This window comes from Anolis carolinensis, chromosome 2, assembly GCF_035594765.1.
Source record: "Anolis carolinensis isolate JA03-04 chromosome 2, rAnoCar3.1.pri, whole genome shotgun sequence".
NCBI classification, from domain to species: Eukaryota; Metazoa; Chordata; class Lepidosauria; order Squamata; family Dactyloidae; genus Anolis; species Anolis carolinensis.
Window position 1 is genome coordinate 193,476,870 of NC_085842.1, and position 20,377 is coordinate 193,497,246.

Sequence of the window (20,377 nt, forward strand, 5' to 3'; positions counted from 1 at the left end):
GTGTATAGCAGGGCTGAGCGGGGAATGAGAGAAGGAAAACAAGAGAAATGGCAAAAGAAGGACAGGGACATTTTGAAAGCATCTGAAAAGGTGGGGTGGTGCAGGATTAATTGGGACTGTCCTCATCAAAATGGTTCTGACAGTGGGCATACACTTACAGTAGAGTCTCACTTATCCAAGCCTCGCTTATCCAAGCCTCTGGATTATCCAAGCCATTTTTGTTGTCAATGTTTTCAATATATCATGATATTTTGGTGCTAAATTCGTAAATACAGTAATTACAACATAACATTACTGCGTATTGAACTACTTTTTCTGTCAAATTTGCTGTATAACATGATGTTTTGGTGCTTAATTTGTAAAATCATAACCTAATTTGATGTTTAATAGGCTTTTCCTTATTATCCAAGATATCCGCTTATCCAAGCTTCTGCCGGCCCGTTTATGTTGGATAAGTGAGACTCTACTGTACCTAAACAAAATCACTTAAATATTGAGCTACTGGTCAAATGCCAGCTTTTTAAATCTAAACCAGGCATTCATAACCTGTGGCACAAATGCAAAATACCTGGCTTGTAGCTGTCAGCCACCTTTGTTTACTTTCCCTAACATGCCTCTAGGTCTCTTGTGGGCCTGTAAATATCACTGGAAAATGAAGATATTAGCAGCTACACCTCTGAAGTACACCAGCCAGGCTACCAACTAAAACTCTTTTTCAAAAACAATCCACCCTTTGAGGTCAGGGGAGAAAGACAATGATTCTTGTTCCTTTCTTTCTGTCTGTTAAGCTTAAAAGAGGGTTGTCAGGGCACCTGGGGAGATTGGGTTTGGTGGCATAAAATGGGCTGGAAAGAATGTGTGTCCATTGGAGAACTATGGTGTTTTTGGGGTCTATGGATGAATGTAGTGCTTAACTGTTGGTGGCTGGTGTGTGTGTGTTTAAGAGGAGAGAGTATACATAAAACAGATAGGAAAATAACTCATAAGTGAAAGTGAAATCCTGACAAAGAGGGGATCTTGTATCTTGAATAACACTGCAGGCACACATCTACTCTAGAATTAATATGGTTTGCCAACACCTTTAATTGCCACGGCTCAGTGCTATGAATCATAAGACTGGTAGTTTCACAAGGTCTTTAGCCTTCTCTATTAAGATGTGCTGGTGCCTCACCAAACTACAAGTCCCACAATTCCATTGAGCCAATGCTGGTAAAATGAACTGATTCTGCAGAAGAGTTGGCAAGTGATTAAGTGGGAACTGTGGATTCAAGGGAACTGTTTTGGTGTCTCATATCAGACTATACCTTTGCCTTGTACTCAGGAACCTAGACAGTTATCTCTTAGCCTCACCAATTTGTCTTTCTGTAGGATGGGCTGAAGATCTCATTGTAGGGGAAAACCCCACAAAGCCTCAATTCTGCTTGTGGACCTCATGCAACGCAGGGAGGAGGACAGGTTCAGTGTTGGGCAGAAATGAAGCAGAGCAGTCGACACCTGCATCCCTTCCTCAGAGGTCCAAAAACATTTCATATCTGTTCAAAGTAGATGTTGATCCCAAGAAAATGTAATAAATGACCGAGCAAAGACATTTCTATGCAGCGTTGCATCCTACATACAGGGGTTTTCTAAAATGTTATGGTCAATTCTCTCTCCTTTACCCCATCTCAACTCATTCACTTTGTGTTTGATGGAGGGTACTGAGCAGGTATGGTACTTGATAAAGTCTGCCCATGTGAAAACTGGCACACATGGCCAGTTTATTTTAGCAGAAAATGTAAAAAGAAACCTAGATTGCCAATTACGTGCAGCAAGTATTTAGGGAAACCTTCAAAGTAATCCTAGGCTGTTTTAGGTTCAGAGGTCTTTGGGTCTTTGTCAAAAATGAGAAGTGACTTCTGAATTACTTCCTTGTTTGAAAGAAGGCTATCCTAAGCCTAAAACAGCTGGGAGTAGCTGAAAACATGGGAAAACTGCCTCATACAACCCCTAGAGCTAGGAGGCCTGGTGGCAAAGTGTGTTAATGCGCTGAGCTGCTGAACTTGCAGACCGAAAGGTCCCAGGTTCAAATCCCGGGAGCGGCTTGAGCGCCCACTGTTAGCTCCAGCTCCTGCCAACCTAGCAGTTTGAAAACATGCCAATGTGAGTAGATCAATAGGTACCGCTCTGGCGGGAAGGTAACAGCGCTCCATGCAGTTATGCCAGCCACATGACCTTGGAGGTGTCAACGCCATCTCTTCGGCTTAGAAATGGAGATGAGCACCAACCCCCAGAGTCAGACATGACTGGACTTAATGTCAGGGGAAACCTTTACCTTTACCTTACAACCCCTAGAACCGAGCTTTCCAAACTGTGTGTCATGACATATTAGTGTGTTAGCTGCAGTGTACAAGTATGTTGTGCAAACGTAATGAGACACTTCTACGTCCATGTGAAATAAGCAAGAAATCATGTATTTTTAAAAATGTAAATGAAATATTTTCAGAAGCTACATTATATCCTCAGACCATTTGTCATTAGAATTTAAATATGTGTCCATATCTCTTACAAGAGGTTGGTTTAACCTCTGCTTTGCTAACAAAACTGAATTGCTATGTTGCAAAATCATGCAGATCTAAAAAAGTATGCCACCAACATGGAATGTTTGGAAAGCTCTATCCTAGAAAATAGATGAATATGTCTGTTTACAAAATATTATAAAGCTTTTGGCCCTTATATGCACGCATTCATTTTATTACTAAATAGTTTTGGATTTCCTTGCTCAGAAATTTCTGCAGCCTTGATTTGAAGAGGGCATGTGTAAGCTATAAGTAATATACAAACTTACTGATGCTGTTGTGCAAATTGATGCCATGTTTTAATGCCTTGTCCTTTTGTGAATTTTTTATATCAACTGCTGAAGATCATCCATAGCTTGCAGTGCACCAGGCTTTTAGCAAATACAGAAGAGTCTCACTTATCCAACATAAACGGGCCGGCAGAATGTTGGATAAGCAAATATGTTTGATAATAAGGAAGAATTAAGGAAAAGCCTATTAAACATCAAATTAGGTTATGATTTTACAAATTAAGCACCAAAACATCATGTTATACAACAAATTTGACAGAAAAAGTAGTTGAATAGCAGTAATGCTGTGTAGTAATTACTGTATTAATGAATTTAGTACCAAAATATCATGATGTATTGAAAACATTGACTACAAAAATGTGTTGGATAATCCAGAACATTGGATAAGCGAGTGTTGGATAAGTGAGACTCTACTGTAATGGCTATTTTGTTAAATCAACAGCCACAGGAACAACATCGGACAGCTAGTTTTAATGTTAAAGGCTTTCAAGTATCCTTCTATAAAGGTGGCTATAAGACACAGGCCTTTTCTATGCAGCTATAAAATCCAAATTATCTGCTTTGATAATCTGGATTATATGGCAGTGTAGAAGGGGCCACAGTTAGTTTGAGTTCTCTGATAGCATGTTGTTATATGTACATAATCTCTTATGTAACACAATGTTTTGAAACACAAACTAAGATTGTTTCAATTGCACAAGCCACAAAAATGTTATATCCATGCAAGCCTGGAGCCAAGCGGGCGGTTTAGGGGTCCAAGACCCCCCCCCCCAATATTTCAGGTAAAAAAACATCCTGGTTTACTCATGAATTTTAACTGATTAACCAAACCCCCCTGCCAAGTCTATGAAAAGTAATAATTAGAGTCTCTCCAGAATTGCAAACACTAACTTGACCAAATTTGGATTATTCACACTATCATTACCTACCTTTCTACCAATTTGCATTGCAACAGCAGCAATAGCTTACATAGTGGAAGCGACCACTGGCAGGCAAAGAGGATTTGATCTGGACTGCAGGTGAAAACTGAGGAAACTGCAATGTCTATCACTGATTAGTTCATCTAATCAAGTGGTTCTCAACCTGTGGGTCCCAAGATGTTTTGGACTTCAACTCCCAGAAATCCTAACAGCTAGGATTTCTGGGAGTTGTAGGCCAAAAACCTGGGAACCCATAGGTTGAGAACCACTGATCTAATCCAAGCCCTGCCAAAGAAATCATGGAACAGGAGCAAAGAGAAGAAGCTGTGCCATTGTTAGACCTTTGACTTTATATGAACAAGACTGTTTCTGATGACCAAGTGAAAGCTCAATTAGTGCAAAGTCCATGGAATCCATTGCCAGGATATGTATTTCATGTGAATAAGAAGAGACATGTAAGTTTTCAACCCAAATGGCTCAACAGATTTCGTTGGTTAGCCAACTCATTTCATGTACAAGGTGTGCTCTGTAAGTACAGTGTAGCGTTCAGAGGAGAAGTTGGGGGTAAAGGTGGTCATTATGACTAAATGTCTAAACAATTTCTGCAATGGAAAAATGCGATAGAAGTCATTAATGGCCATCAAAAAACACAGTACCATCAGAACAAGTTGTGCTTGGCTGAAAACTTCTTGCTAATTCACAGTGGAAAACTTTTGATGTAACCCGTCATCATGTTAAAGGAAATAAGAAGAAAGCAAAAGGAAACAGAAAGAAACGTCTGGCAATTGTGGAAACGATTGTCCTTTGTGCCCGACAAGAACTGGCTTTAAGAAGGAGCAATGATTCAGAACCTATTAGCTGTGAAGAACCTTTGCACAATGACGGTAATTTCAGGATCTTGTTGAAATCTCATGCTAGATCAGGAGATACTGACCTGAAAAGTCATTTCGGGGGGTGGGGGGGGGGGGGAGGGAGGGGGGGGGGAGAGAGATTCAACCACTCCCAAAAAAATTTTCCTGGCTATGGGCCTGTATCCATGCATCTATATGGGACAACAATAGAGGTTATAGATTTTCATATTGGATTATATTTAAATGCTTTATGAACAGTATTTCTAATGATGATTTGAAGGAGAATAATGAGGATGATAATTTATACCCTGCTTTTTTTCTCCACAAAGGAGACTCAACGCAGCTCCTAAATTTCCTGTATTTCTTACAGTTTGGGAAAATATTTTTTAGAAATCTGGAATGAAAAAAAAATCATCAATACACAAAGAAATGCTAATGATATCTGCAGTAATCATGTTGTGTTCTATTTGCTTTAAGGCCAAATAAGCTATAACATCAGAAATGTTTAAATGCGTTTCCTAATGTTGTTTGATTGATCAGGCACAAAGAAGTCATGGGGCACTTTAGACCCTAGTTGTTATCCTTTCCAAACTGCTACATGGACACACACACACACCCTGGAGCTGGTATTAGCCATGGAATGAAAAAACAAAGATCTCTGCAGCTCATGGAGAGAGTCAATTTTCATCAAGAAATTGGGTTGAATATGGGAAGCTTAGATTCACATTCTTGCTTGACTATGACAATTACAGGCAGGCATTTGATAAATCCCTGTGAGCCAGGCATAAATCCCTGACAAAGTAATACCTTTTGCTGTGAAAATTAGATCACTGATAGGTGAGTAAGGAATATCAACACCTCTTTAATTTAATTTGTTCTTGAGGAATCCGTATGAAAGGAGAAACCCTTGAATATTAAAGCATCTTGGAGTTGCCCAATGAATGCTGTATGAAGTGTACCATGCCAGTGTTCGAAATCTATACATACACACAATAAAAGTAAAAATATGTATGTATGTGTGTGGCTGGGATGTCCACTTGCACAGACAAGCTCCCACTTCCACAAATAACTATAGCTCCAACTACTCAAGAGCCACCAAAGGTCCTCCCTCCAGTGACATTGCAGGTTATAGAGAGTGCCATAGACTTGCCTAAGAGCCCTGCCAATGTCCTCCACAAACACCATATTTCGCACCACTCAAGTGAAGGTTTTCATACAGGGATAATTTCATCCTAGATTTTCTGTTTTTCTTCCACCACAGATATCCCAGAGTTTCTGACTCTTTCCATTTGCATGACCCTGCCCACTGCCTCTCCCATAACCCTTCCTATTCTTGTCTATGGCTTACAGCAAACAGAGGAATTGATCAGCAATTGAACAAACTAGAGAGGTTTGGGGAGAATTCAGCATGATTTATAGGAGTTGTAGGTACTGGGATGTATAGTTCACTTGCAATCTAAGAGCACTCTGAACTCCACCAATGATGGACCTGGAACTAACTTGGCACACAGAACCCCCATGACCAACAAAAAATACTGGAGGTCTTTGGAAAGATTTATAGGAGTTGTAGTTCACCTACATCCAGAGCGCACTATGAACCTAAACAATAATGGATCTGGACCAGACTTGGCATGCATACCCGATATGCCCAAATTTGAATACTGGTGGGTTTTGAGGGAAACTGGCTTGGGCACTGGAGTTGTAGGTACTGGGATTTATAGTTCACCTGTAATCAATGAGCACTCAGAATTCCAAACTTGGCACATAGAGCTCCCATGACCAGGAAAAAATACTGGAGGTCTTTGGGGAAAATTAACCTTGAATTGGGCACGTTGTAGTTCACCTACATCCAGGGAGCACTGTGAACCCAAACACCGATGAATCTGTACCAAACTTGGCATTACATACATGATAGGCCAAAATTTGTTTACTGGAGGGGTTTGGGGAAAACTGACCTTCTTTCCTGGGAGTTGTAGTTCACCCACAATCAGAGGAAGTGTGACCTCCACCAATGATGGACCTGGACCAAACTTGGCACGCAGAACCCCCATGACTAACTCAACCTACTGGAGGGGTTTGAGGGGACTGACTCACCATAGTGGGAGTTGTAGTTTACCCTACAGCCAGAGAGCACACTGAACCCCACTAGAGCAAACTTGCCCAACATAACAAACTTTAAGTACTGATAGAATTTTTTGGGGTTAGCCTGGCATGATGTCAGTAGTAGTTAATCAACAACCTTATGCAAAAACGACTCTTTCAAATAACCTGGGCAATGCCGGATACCCAAGATAGTTAAGTAATAAATATTTATTGAATAACTAACTATACTAGAAGGGTGGTCTGAAACCATGATATTGATTTATTTATCCAAATCTGCATCTAATATTCAAAACTTTGCGCAAAAATGCATACAGTGTATGGAGATTCATGAACTACTGTATCATTTGTAAAGTCATACATCTTTTCAAAGAGATAGGGTTTTTTTTGCTGCATGAGCAAAATGTTAGATATCATTGGCAAATACTAATTAGCCACTATATCTTATGTCCCTTTTACTGAACTCCAGCAGTAATTTGTATAAAATGCAATCTAAACCTGTAGTTATATATCTTGAAAGACTAGGCTTATGATCCACACACAATTTATTGTAGTTACCAAGCCGATTCTTTATCAGTGAAAAGGTGGATCTCACGGCACATTAGAATAAATTACTAGCTGAATATTATGTTTAGCAACAGTAAATTCTGGATTACACATGTGAGGCATTTTCATTTACACTCCAGTCCAGCAAGTCACTCTACCAGAGCTCCTTAATGTCTCTAACTCATACCAAGTTTCAGTTCAGATGTCATACCAAACTGCCTTCATCAGGAATCCAAGCATAAAAACTGCCCTGCTAGATCCAAGCAAAGGCACTTCTAGTATTCCTTCCCTCAGTTGTCAATAAACATCCCACAAAGAAGGTCTAAAAACCAATGCCATTTTTGCTACTGCTCCCCAGCAGTTGGTATTTGGAGACTCCGTGCAGCCATCATTTTTAATAATCATCGAAAAGTATTTCTGAATGTCCCTTATCAACTATATTGTTAAAGTTTTCTAACCTAGGAGCTAGCACCCCATTTTGCAACAGCCATATCCTATATCCTATCAATTAGGCATTGTCTGGAAAAGCACTTCTGTTTGTTTATCCTCGCTGAATTCCTACAACACAAGTTTAAAGATGGAGCCGGAACAACACGTTATATTCCAAAGTAAGATGAACTACAGATGTGTACAAGGGCTGTGTAATAAAGGAATTGTTTGATTTTACAGGCAACCTCCAAATTACAAACAAGATAGGTTATGTATCTTACGTTGAATGTGTTTGTAAATTAGAACAGGTACATTTTTTCAGTGTAACGCCAGCCACATGCATGCTTCTGATAGCGTAGGGTAAGGTTAACACTGCTGTTATGTTTGTTTTGCAGTCTGTGCCCCTGATCAGAAGATTTCCTCTCACTTTCTATCCCTATGATAATTGAATTTTGAAAATTTTGGCTTGTTATGGAAACAAGGATTAGTGATAAAGCTTCAGTGGAGACACCTTTTCCCCATAATAATAACTCTCCCGGGACTGAATTTCCCTTCGAGGGGTAGATTTCTCTCACTTCTTGTTGTCTCATCCCCATTCTTAACTATGAGTTGATTGTAAGTCAGATATTTGTAACTTGGGAACTGCGTGTATTACCATTGCTTAAAAAACCTAGCATGAGATATTGCTTTTTCGGTCACTGCTCTATCAGGGTGTATAAAGTTCTTGTCACTGCCTCAGTATCCCTTACTTGATACTATTATATGCCATATACTCTGCCATATAATGCAGTTTCAGAATGCAGATGAATTGCATTGGATTGGATTATATGGCAGTGTAGACACATTTAATCCAGTTCAGTCTGTATTACATGAGTCTACACCGACCAGTATAATGCACTTCAAACTGCACTATATGACAATTGAGATGGGGCTTTAGACAGAATGCAATCTGCCATTTTGTTGCTCAATAATACGATTTGCCATGATGGATGTGAAGCTCTAAAAAGTGTACCCATAATTGTGCTGTGTGGTTTCCAAGCTGCATGGCTGTGTTGTAGCAGCATTTTCTCCTGACATTTCACCTGCATCTGTGGCTGGGATTTTCATAGGATCCTTTGAAGATACCAGCCACAGATGCCAATGAACGTCAGGAGAAAATGCTGCTAAAACAGTCATACAGCCCTGAAACTACACAACACCCCAGTGTTTCTGGCCGTGAAAGCCTTTGACAATACATTGTACCAAAATGTCACTATACCATGGTGTGTTGTGATATCTAAGTACGCCAAAGTTTCTCTGTCTCATCCCACCACTCCCCCATCCCATAGTCTTACCTGTGATTTTGTCTCGGACCAATTTGCAGGATTCAATTTCTCCAATGCTTCCAAAGAGGCTCTTGAACTCCTCCTGTGTCATGTTCTGGGGCAGGTAGTTGACTATGAGGTTAGTTTTGGAGTCATCAGTGGCACCGTTGGCACTGATCAGTGGCCCATTGGGGAGGGAACTGTTGCTTGTGGGGCCATTGGACACTTGGGTCTCCATTGTGCTGATTATCTGCTGAAAACAAGAGAGAGTGGAGGAGGGGGTTACTATGATGAACTAACAAGTAACCAAACCCAGGAACCTGTCCAAGCGTAAGCATTTATGTGTGCAAATGAGAACTTCAAGGATGTTCAGTCAGACTAACAATATGTTTCCCTGACTTGGCTTGACCAGAAGGATCTCTGTTCTGGTCTTGGTATGAATCTCCTTAACTAATCTGCTTTCACATATAGCCTTGCATATGAGAGAAACTTTTGCCTGCTGATTAGGTAATATTAAAATCATAGAATCCTAGAGTTGGAAGAGACCTCATGGGCCATCCAGTCCAACCCCCTGCCAAGAAGCAGGAAAATTGCATTTAAAGCATTCCCAACAGATGGCCGTCTAGCCTCTGCTTAAAAGCTTCCAAAGAAGAAGCCTCCACCACACTCCTCAGCAGAGAGTTCCACTGCTGAACAGCTCTCACAGTGAGGAAGTTTTTCCTAATGTTCAGGTGGAACTTCCTTCTAGTTTGAAGCCATTGTTCCATGTTCTAGTCTCCAGGGCAGCAGAAAACAAGCTTGACCTCTCCTCTTTATGACTTCCACTCACATATTTATACATGGCCCTCATCATGTCTCCTCTCAGCCTTCTTTTCTGCAGGCTAAACTTGCTCAGCTCTTTAAGCCACTCCTCATAGGGCTTATTCCCTTAATCATTTTAGTTGCCCTCCTCTGGATACATTCCTGCTGGTCAACATCTCCCTTAAATTGTGGTGCCCAGAATTGGACAGTGTGATTCCAGGTGTGGTCTGGCCTAGGCAGAATATTTATAACACTGAGGTCTATATCCCACAGTTTTTTTTTAACTTATTTCGAGTCCAGCCATGTTTATATTTCATTTTTGAGGTTGACGATGGTCAAAATCCAAACAGGCATGAGAAGACATGCCTGTTTGGATTTTGACCATCCTCAACCTCAGAAAATGAGCTGGATTAGAATTTCCTCTAAGGAACGAATGCAAACTGGTATCAGGTTTGGACACTGCAAGTTCAGCTCAGGTCCAGACCTAGCATTCATTGATTGAGTGATGGTTGAATGATATTCTTGATGGGAAAAGTGAGACTGGTTCATCTGTTATTAATACAGTAGAGTTTCACTTATCCAACATTCGCTTATCCAACATTCTGGATTATCCAATGCATTTTTGTAGTCAATGTTTTCAATACATTGTGATATGTTGGTGCTAAATTCGTAAATACAGTAATTACTACATAGCATTACTGCATATTGAACTACTTTTTCTGTCAAATTTGTTGTACAATATGATGTTTTGGTGCGTAATTTGTAAAATCATAACCTATTTTGATGCTTAATAGGCTTCTCCTTAATCTCTCCTTATTATCCAATATATTCGCTTATCCAACATTCTGCCAGCCCGTTTATGTTGGATAAGTGAGACTCTACTGTATTAAGGTCTACTGCAGGGGTGTGCAGTAGAGTGACAAATTTGCCCATATTTCTTGAGAATTCCCATATTTCATCTAGTTTTGGGGATCCTTCCCCCCACCCCTCCAGTATTGCTCTTTTGTTTCTCACTTAAATTTAGAAGTAAAGTCTCACTGGGTGGGGAGAGTAAGGGCTGGGGAAGGGGAATTTCAGAGAGGTGGTAGGAGAGGGAGAGAGAGATACAAAAGAGGGAGAAGCCACCAGATGGGAAGGGGGAACCCACACATGAACAATGGCCCTTCTCTCCCCCCCTCCTTGAGGTGCGGAAAATCTGGTAGAATTCCCCCTCCCCTGCTTCAAGACCTGTCCCTGCAGTGAAGAAAAGGAGTGAGTCTCTCCCACAATCCATACTTCCAGACAAAGAGGAGGAGGAGGAAGGGGAAGGGGAGGAGGAGGAGGAGGAGGAGGAGGAGAGGAGGAAAAGAAAAAGGAGAAGAGGAGGAAGAGGGGAAAGTACAGCCTACTAGATTGAGGGGAAAATGTCCCCTGCCATGTGCACTGTTGCCCACATTGATCTATACCAGTGGTTCCCAACCTTTTATTGACCAGGGACCACTTGACTAGGGACCACTTTGACAGGGGACCACTCTCCAACATTAGTACCAAAAGGGTTACGAATCGGTTTCTGGTCAGCTTTAGATTCGGTGTGGTTATTTGGGGTGCTGATTCAGAAAATTGCATTGGGTAGACCACATCAGCTCTAGTTTCTGATACAGAACATATGCAGTAGTCGCCACCTGCTCTCCCACAGAAAACCATATTTAATATTCTAGAGCTGATGAGATCATGGCAACTACACCTATTGATAACTGGCAAATAGAAGGAGAAAACGTGGAGGCAGTGACAGACTTTATATTTCTAGGCGTGAAGATCACTGCAGATGCAGACTGCAGCTAGGAAATCAGAAGACGTTTACTTCTTGGGAGGAGAGCAATGGCCAACCTTGACAAAATAGTGAAGAGCAGAGACATGACACTGGCAACGAAGGTCCGCATAGTCAAAGCAATGGTATTCCCCATAGTAACCTATGGATGCGAGAGCTGGACCATAAGGAAGGCTGAGCGAAGGAAGATAGACGCTTTTGAACTCTGGTGCTGGAGGAAAATCCTGAGAGTGCCTTGGACCGCAAGAAGATCCAACCAGTCCATCCTCCAGGAAATAATGCCCGGCTGCTCACTGGAGGGAAGGATATTAGAGGCAAAGCTGAAGTATTTTGGCCACATCATGAGGAGACAGGAAAACTTGGAAAAGATCATGATGCTGGGGATAATGGAAGGAAAAAGGAAGAGAGGCCGACCAAGGGCGAGATGGATGGACGGTATCCTTGAAGTGACTGGGTTGACCTTGAAGGAACTGGGGGCGGTGACAGCCGACAGGGAGCTCTGGCGTGGACTGGTCCATGAGGTCACTAAGAGTCGGAAACGACTAAACGACTGAGCAGCAGCAGACCTGATGAGGTCTATCCAATGCAATTTTCCAAATCAGCACCCCAAATAACCCCAGGAAAAGGCCTAAAATGAAGACACTAAGGCACCCCCACTTCCAGGCACCACATGGAGGTGGAGAGAGGAGGAGGAGAAGCAGCAGTCAGGAGGCGTGTTGTCACACCTTTCGTAGGTAGTCAGCCTCTCACCTTCTTACATCCCCTTTGCCTTGCCACTATAAGAGGGTTTTGCGAGACCAGTCACTCTTGTTGTAACGGTGTAGTAACAGTATTTTAGTTCTTGGGGACCACTGGTGGTCCACGGACCACAGGTTGGAAACCACTGATCTATACAGTAGCTATACTCAGAGCCTATCAGTGCCACAAACAACATATCATGGAGTGGCAGCAGCAGTCCACCCTGATTTATCAGCACTTGCCAATGAACAACAATTTTATTTCTAATCAATATCTTACAAATACTAAGGGACGTCTGTTGTCAGGGGGTTGCTCTGCAGAGATGATCTTCCATCCATGTGATTAAAATGTCACATGTCAAAGCCCAAAACTGGTCTGCATAATAACTATTCTAGAACAAATATTAATGCCCAGCCTTGTTTTTAGGTTTCGCCTGTAGACCAAACAACTCCTTTTCTTTTCTGCTACATGAAAGTGACCCTTACACAGAGCTACACATGAGACAAATTCAACAAAACGCATAGATTGACATTATATAACTCAAACATATATGGACCACAGGGCTCCTCAACTGTGGCACTTGCTCTCCTAATGCTGCAGGGCTGCAATTTCTACCAGATTTAGCCAGCACAGTGAAAGGTCATATGAATTTCAACCCAATAATACCATCCAGAGGCCCAAAAATTCCCACTCATATCACACTATATCCTAGAAGCGGAAAACAGTGTGTAAAGCACAAAATCCCAAATAACACGAGTAATCAAAACATATTGTAAACAAACAAAAAAGCAGTATGAAAATAATACAGAATATGGGGCCTTGGTGAATCTTGCGGGGACAGGGATTTGTAGAATGAAGGAGAAACGGCCATGCAAAATGTTTTTTCCACATCTACAACTCCATCTTTCAGCCCCAGGTTTGTTTCTTTACACACAACTGGCTCTGTCAATCTCAGTGTAACCTCACAGGGATTTGAAGCACTGACTCATATCAGTGCTCAGTTCTGGAAGCCATTTTCAGCACAGCAGTGTAGCTTGAGATATGTGAAGCGACGAGAACAAAAGAAGGTCTTTCAGCATGTCCAGGATTCCCACGGGCTCATGGAATTAGAGGAGGGTCTTCCACAAATGAAACATATCCAGACTAGTAGGAAAATTGCCCTCCAGACACACACAGTTATTTATTTATTTATTACAATATTTATATCCTGCCCTTCTCACCCAACAGGGGACTCAGGGTGGCTTACAATAAAACGCATATATAAAAATTGTACAATACACTATAAATCAGTTAAAAATTAACTTACATTGGACATTCATAAAACACATTATAAAATACAGTTCAAGTTTAAAAGACTGGGTCTGTCAATTGAGTTCTGTACAGAATAATTCACATAAGGAATTGGAATGGCCAAACTGCATAATAATATATCATTAATGAGGGTAGAAGAAAACTGTACTACATATTTACCTCTGCCATGTTCTATAACTTCCACACAACTGCAAGTTCAGCTGCCCATATCTAGCTGCAGTTCTCATTGTCTATTCAGTCTCACTCTTTTAACTCCCACATCATAAACAACAACAACGACAACAACAAATTCAAATGGTATATCACTAGAACAGTGGTTCTCAACCCAGGACCCCCATATGTTTTTGGCCTACAACTCCCAGAAATCCCAGCCAGTTTACCAGCTGTTAGGATTTCTGGGAGTTGGGGACCCCGGGTTGAGAACCACTACACTAGGATTTCATGAGCAAATAATGGACCTATTTAATTACAGAGGAGCCCCGGTGGCAAAGTGTGTTAAAGCACTGAGCTGTTGAACTTGCAGACTGAAAGGTCCCAGGTTCAATTCCCGGGAGTGGAGTGAGCGCCCGCTGTTAGCTCCAGCTTCTACCAACCTAGCAGTTCGAAAACATGCCAATGTGAGTAGATCAATAGGTACCGTTCCAGCGAGAAGGTAACGGCGCTCCATGCAGTCATGCTGGCCACATGACCTTGGAGATGTCTAAGGACAATGCCGGCTCTTTGGCTTAGAAATGGAGATGAGCACCAGTTTCCAGAGTCAGACATGACTGTACTTAACATCAGGGGAAACCTTTACCTTTACTTAATTACAGATTAATTTAAAATAGTTTGCTATCTAGAGTGTGTGGGCTTGACGTGCCCAAGGAAACAGTGTGAGCAGAATACCACAGCTTTTCTGGGCTCTATGGTTCCCATCTACATGGCCAACACCCAGTTCCTTCCTAGGACATCTGTCCTGCTTGCCATAATGCCTCTCTTCCAGGCATCTATTTCCCGATGCCTTCCAGTGGGGCTGCTGTTATCATAGCCCAGAAGTGATTCCCTGTAAAACTATTGATCAGGCCATTGATTCTGCCATTATCTCCATCCCCAGGCCACTGGTGGATATCATAGCAGAAAAATGCCTCTCACCCCTGCAGGGCTTGCTATTAATTCTGCTTCTGGAGACAATCAAGGACATGCCACTCTCACTTCACTATCAATACATACGCCTAACTGTATTCATTGGGTTATTAGGAATCTAAACCTGCAACTGAAACTTTTAAGTTCTAAAGGCAAGACAGGAGCAGCAAACAGGCTCTATTGCATCCCAAGTGCACGCTGAATACCTTATATACATAACCATTTTAACTTCTCAATGGCAAGTTGTTGTTGCTGTTGTTGTGATGATGATGGTGATTTATACCCCACCTTTTCTCTCCACAAAGGAGACTCAAAGCGGCAGGGTTGTGTCATAGAATCATAGAGTTGGAAGAGACCTCATGGGCCATCCAGTCCAACCCTCCGCTAAGAAGCAGGAAATTGCATTCAAAGCACTCCCAACAGATGGCCATCCAGCCTCTGCTTAAAAGCCTCCAAAGAAGGAGCTTCTACCATAGTCCAGGCAGAGAGTTCCACTGCTGAACAGCTCTCACAGTGAGGAAGTTCTTCCTAACGTTCATGTGGAATGTCCTTTCCTGTAGTTTAAAGCCATTGTTCCACATCCTAGTCTCCAGGGCAGCAGAAAACAAGCTTGCTCCCTCCTCTCTATGACTCCCCCTCATATATTTATACATGGCTCTTATCATGTCTCCTCTCAGCCTTCTCTTCTGCAGGCTAAACATGCCCATCTCTTTAAGCCGCTCTTTAAGTTGCCTCCGGACACCTTCTAGCTTGTCAACATCTTTCAATTGTGGTGCCCAGAATTGAACCCAAGTTCAACACAAGGCAAAGTTTTCAAAGTTACAAGGTACTTAACCCAAGGGATCCACCTCTGCGGGGCAATGAATTTACTCATGGATTTTACCGCAGCTATCCCAAGCTATATGGTAGTTTTGTTGGTATCAAGACAGATCCAACACCCAGGAGTGGAGGGACGTAATTATTCACTAAATTTGTTTTCAAAGGAAGCAATGAGCAATTTTAGAAATTTTCTTTGAACAGCAATAAAAATAGAGGTTAAAAACTACATCATTTTCAAGGACCATTTGCAGTTTGTGTCTTAATTTACACAGAAAATAACATTTCCCTGCATAAAGTGGTGCTTTCTGTGCACACTCAAAAGAGGCGTGTGGACCTTTTGCACAAAATAAATTGTAAAATTCTAGTCAGGATGTCCTTGGTCAGGGCACCCTGGTCGTTGAGAAACATGGGCTTTGACCTCATTTTAAATATTTTTGAATATTGTTTCCATCTCTACATGAGAACTCCCACACAACTTAAGACTTTTGCAGAAGTCAAGAGTAGATGTTCCACCCCCTCAACAGCAGATTTACCAGCCATCCTTGGTTGAATCTCTTATGAATACTCTGATATATACCATGGTTATGACTCAGCCAGCACTTGAATTTTTTTCCAAGTATTCTGGTGCCAATGTTGAAGCACTTAAAAAAAACAGATTTAGCAGATCCCACTGCTAAAATGCTCATCTGGGTTTCCTTCAATACATTTGAAATTTCTGTGAATTTGCTTGGGTGAGAGACAGCTCCCAGTATCTAAATCCACATAATGCAGTTTGGACTCTGCAGACTCAATTTTATATCAGTATTCTGCTAACTCAGGACTCAGCAACCTCTTTTGGGAATGTGGGAGGGGATCCTTTTATCTACGTTATCTCAGGTAAATAAAGGTTCATCATTCTGGAAAGTTCATTATGTGTCTAAGGCCCCATCTCAACTGTCATGAGGGTTGAGATGACTTGAAGGTTGGGTTGCTGACCTGAAGGCTGCCAGGTTCGAATCCCACCCGGGGAGAGTGCGGATGAGCTCCCTCTATCAGCTCCAGCTCCATGCAGGGACATGAGAGAAGCCTCCCACAAAGATGGTAAAACATCAAAACATCCGGGCGTCCCCCGGGCAACGTCCTTGCAGACGGCCAATTCTCTCACTCCAGAAGCAACTCCGGTTGCTCCTGACCTGAAGAAAAAAAAAATAGGGCGAGTGCTTCCATTGCTCTCAGTTGTGTTGTGGCTCTAGAGAGGTGCTTCAGTCCGATTGCCTTGCCACCCGCTCTCAGCTTTATTTTTTGGCTTGGCTTGGCCTTTCTTTAGCATTGAATCTTTTTGAATTTCTTTTATTTTTCTTTATTTTCTTGATTCTTTTTATTAAGTGGGACCAGAATTTGGGAAAATGCGGGATGGGTGGGTGGGGTCCGCCCGTTTGGGGACTTGGAAGAAAGAAAGAGCATCTCTTTGCTCTTGGTGTGCTTTTCTTTAAAAATACAGTAGAATCTCACTTATCCAACATAAACAGGCCGGCAGAACATTGGATAAGCAAATATGTTGGATAAAAAGGAGGGATTAAGGAAAGATCTATTAAACATCAAATTAGATTATGATTTTACAAATTAAGCACCAAAACATCATGTTATACAACAAATTTGATAGAAAAAGTAGTTCAATACGAAATAATGCTATGTAGTAATTACTGTATTTATGAATTTAGCACCAAAATATCACGATTTATTGAAAACATTGACTACAAAAATGCGTTGGATAATCCAGAACGTTGGATAAGCGAGTCTTGGATAAGTGAGACTCTACTGTATTTGGGTGGCTCTGAGAGCCTTGTGTCACCCCTTAGCTTCTTTTCCCCCTCCTCTCCTCATTTTCAGAAAATACTTTTAAAAGATAATAATGTATAATATACATTTCCTTCAGAAAATACTTTTAAAAATAATAATTATTACTAATAATAATAATAATAATAATAATAATAATAATAATAATAATGAATCCAGAAAACAAATAGAAAAACTTCAATCAAATGAGGGGACAATGCTTGCTTGCTGTAATGTTTTGTGAGAACAAGAAATGCAAAAGCTTTGGAAGAATTTGCTTGCTGATTTTTTTTATTAGTAAAGAAGGAGGTGTAATAGTGGAGCACTGGGCTGTGTGATGTGGAAGCGTATCTTTGTCATTTTGCAGAAAGGAATGGTACCCTGTTGCTGCTTCTGGAGAACTTACATGGAGGGGCCAGTGGGAGGATACTTTTTGGGGAATTTTAAGATTTTCTTTCTAAAAAGAAAAGAAATTCCTAAAAACCAGGAGATGACCCAAATGTTATGAAACTTGGTGGGCTAACAGTGGTTGATGTGTCCTCCAAGTGCGGTCATTTTCATCCCAATAGCCCTAAAAATGACAGAAAAGGGACCCCGGAACCCCCCCCCCCCCATTGCTACCAATGGGCCAGATGTAGCTGCATTTTTCAACTGCAGACTAAAAACAGCTATTTGGCTACCTGTCGTGCAAAAATGGATCTAGGGCTCTCTTGAAATTTGGTCAGCAGAAACTGAATGGAGGTTCAGCCAAAATGCACAAGCCTAGACGAAAGCAGAAACAGCCACTCTTTGGTAAACTAAACTGAAACAACAAACTGATATGACACTATTGAAGATAATTCAAACCTAAGTATGTGTTGCAGGACATTGCAGCCACATAAGAATCTCTACTGAAGGTCTCTATCTAGTCTATGTGTTTTGTCTTTGCAAAAATATGGTTCTTATACTCACACCAGAAACACCTTAGTTGTAAACCTTAAAGGGCAGTTTGTGAAGTGTAACTAGTATCAAAGCCTAGGACTTACAGAAAGATAAGTACCATATATACTCGAGTATAAGCTGACCTGAATATAAGCCGAGGCACCTAATTTTACCACAAAAAAACCTGGGAAAACATTGACTCCAGTATAAGCCGAGGGTGGTAAATGTCAGAAATAAAAATAGATACCAATAAAATTACATTAATTGAGACATCCGTAGGTTAAATGTTTTTGAATATTTACGTAAAGCTCTAATTTAAGATAAGACTGTCCAACTCTGATTAAATCATCATTCTCATCCTACTTCAGTGTAAATGTGCTTATGTATCCTTTTAATAACAATAGAGTAAAATAACACATTTAATAATAATAATAAATAAAGGAAAATAATACATGTAATAATAAATAGAGTAAAATAATAAATGTAATAATAATAATATCAGAGTGAAACCATAAATGTATTATTAATAATAATAAAAGTAGAGTAAAATAAATGTAATAGTAGCAACAATAATGGAAAAAAATAATACAGTAGAGTCTCATTTATCGGGGAGATGGGGCGGGATATAAGAATAAAGTTATTATTATTATTATTATTATTATTATTATTATTATTATTATTATTACAGTAGAGTCTCACTTATCCAACACTCACTTATTCAACGTTCTGGATTATCCAACGCATTTTTGTAGTGAATGTTTTCAATGCATTGTGATATTTTGGTGCTAAATTCGTAAATACAGTAATTACTACATAGCATTAATGTGTAATGAACTACTTTTTCTGTCAAATTTGTTGTATAACATGATGTTTTGGTGCTTAATTTGTAAAATTATAACCTAATTTGATGTTTAATAGGCTTTTCCTTAATCTCTCCTTATTATCCAACATTCTGCTGGCCCGTTTATGTTGGATAAGTGAGACTCTACTGTAGTAGCAACAATAATAGAGAAAAAATAAATGTAATAATACCAATAATAATAGAGAAAAATAATAAATGTGCCATATATTTTCAAATATAAGCGGATCCAAATACAGTAGAGTCTCACTTATCCAACATAAATGGGCCGGCAGAACGTTGGATAAGCGAATCATAGAATCATAGAATATGTTGGATAATAAGGAGAGATTAAGGAGAAGCCTATTAAACATCAAATTAGGTTATGATTTTAACCTAATCAGAAGAGAAGGCTGAGAGGAGACATGATAGCCATGTACAAATATGTGAAGGGAAGTCATAGGGAAGAGGGAGCAAGCTTGTTTTCTGCTGCCCTGCAGACTAGGACACGGAACAATGGCTTCAAACTACAGGAAAGGAGATTCCACCTGAACATCAGGAAGAACTTCCTCACTGTGAGAGCTGTTCGACAGTGGAACTCTCTCCCCGGGGCCGTGGTGGAGGCTCCTTCCTTGGAGGCTTTTAAGCAGAGGCTGGATGGCCATCTGTCGGGGGTGCTTTGAATGCGATTTCCTGCTTCTTAGCAGGGGGTTGGACTAAATGGCCCATGTGGTCTCTTCCAACTCTACTATTCTATGATTCTATGATTCTATGATTCTATGAAATTAAGCACCAAAACATCATGTTTTACAACAAATTTGACAGAAAAAGTAGTTCAATATGCAGGAATGCTACGTAGTAATTACTGTATTTACGAATTTAGCACCAAAATATCATGATGTATTGAAAACATTGACTACAAAAATGTGTTAGATAATCCAGAATGTTGGATAAGCGAGTGTTGGATAAGTGAGAATCTACTGTTTAAGCCAACCAGGACCCTCACCCTAGTATAAGCCAAGGGGGACTTTTTCAGTCTTAAAAAAAGGGCTGAAAAACTAGGCTTATACTCGAGTATATACAGTATTAATCATAACAAGTAGAATAGATTGCCAATTAGCTAAAAGGCAGGAGTAAACAATGACAAACGGGTTTTTTTAAATAGAAAGAACCAACTATTGTACACCATTAATAAAGCTGTTTACCTACA

General features: G+C 40.6%; 1 protein-coding gene across 9 annotated transcripts in view; it reads right to left on the reverse strand.

Moving 5' to 3' along the window:
- elavl3 (ELAV like RNA binding protein 3) overlaps positions 1–20,377 on the reverse strand; it is a 125,400-nt gene that overhangs the window by 34,010 nt on the left and 71,013 nt on the right. For 6 of the 9 annotated variants that reach the window (XM_008103766.2, XM_008103764.2, XM_008103762.2 and 3 more), the window contains one exon: positions 9,026–9,248. In XM_008103766.2, coding sequence (XP_008101973.1) covers positions 9,026–9,248 — 223 coding nt within the window. The remainder of the gene's footprint in view (positions 1–9,025; positions 9,249–20,377) is intronic. The other 3 variants (XM_062974130.1, XM_008103759.2, XM_062974132.1) reach the window with 1 other exon arrangement.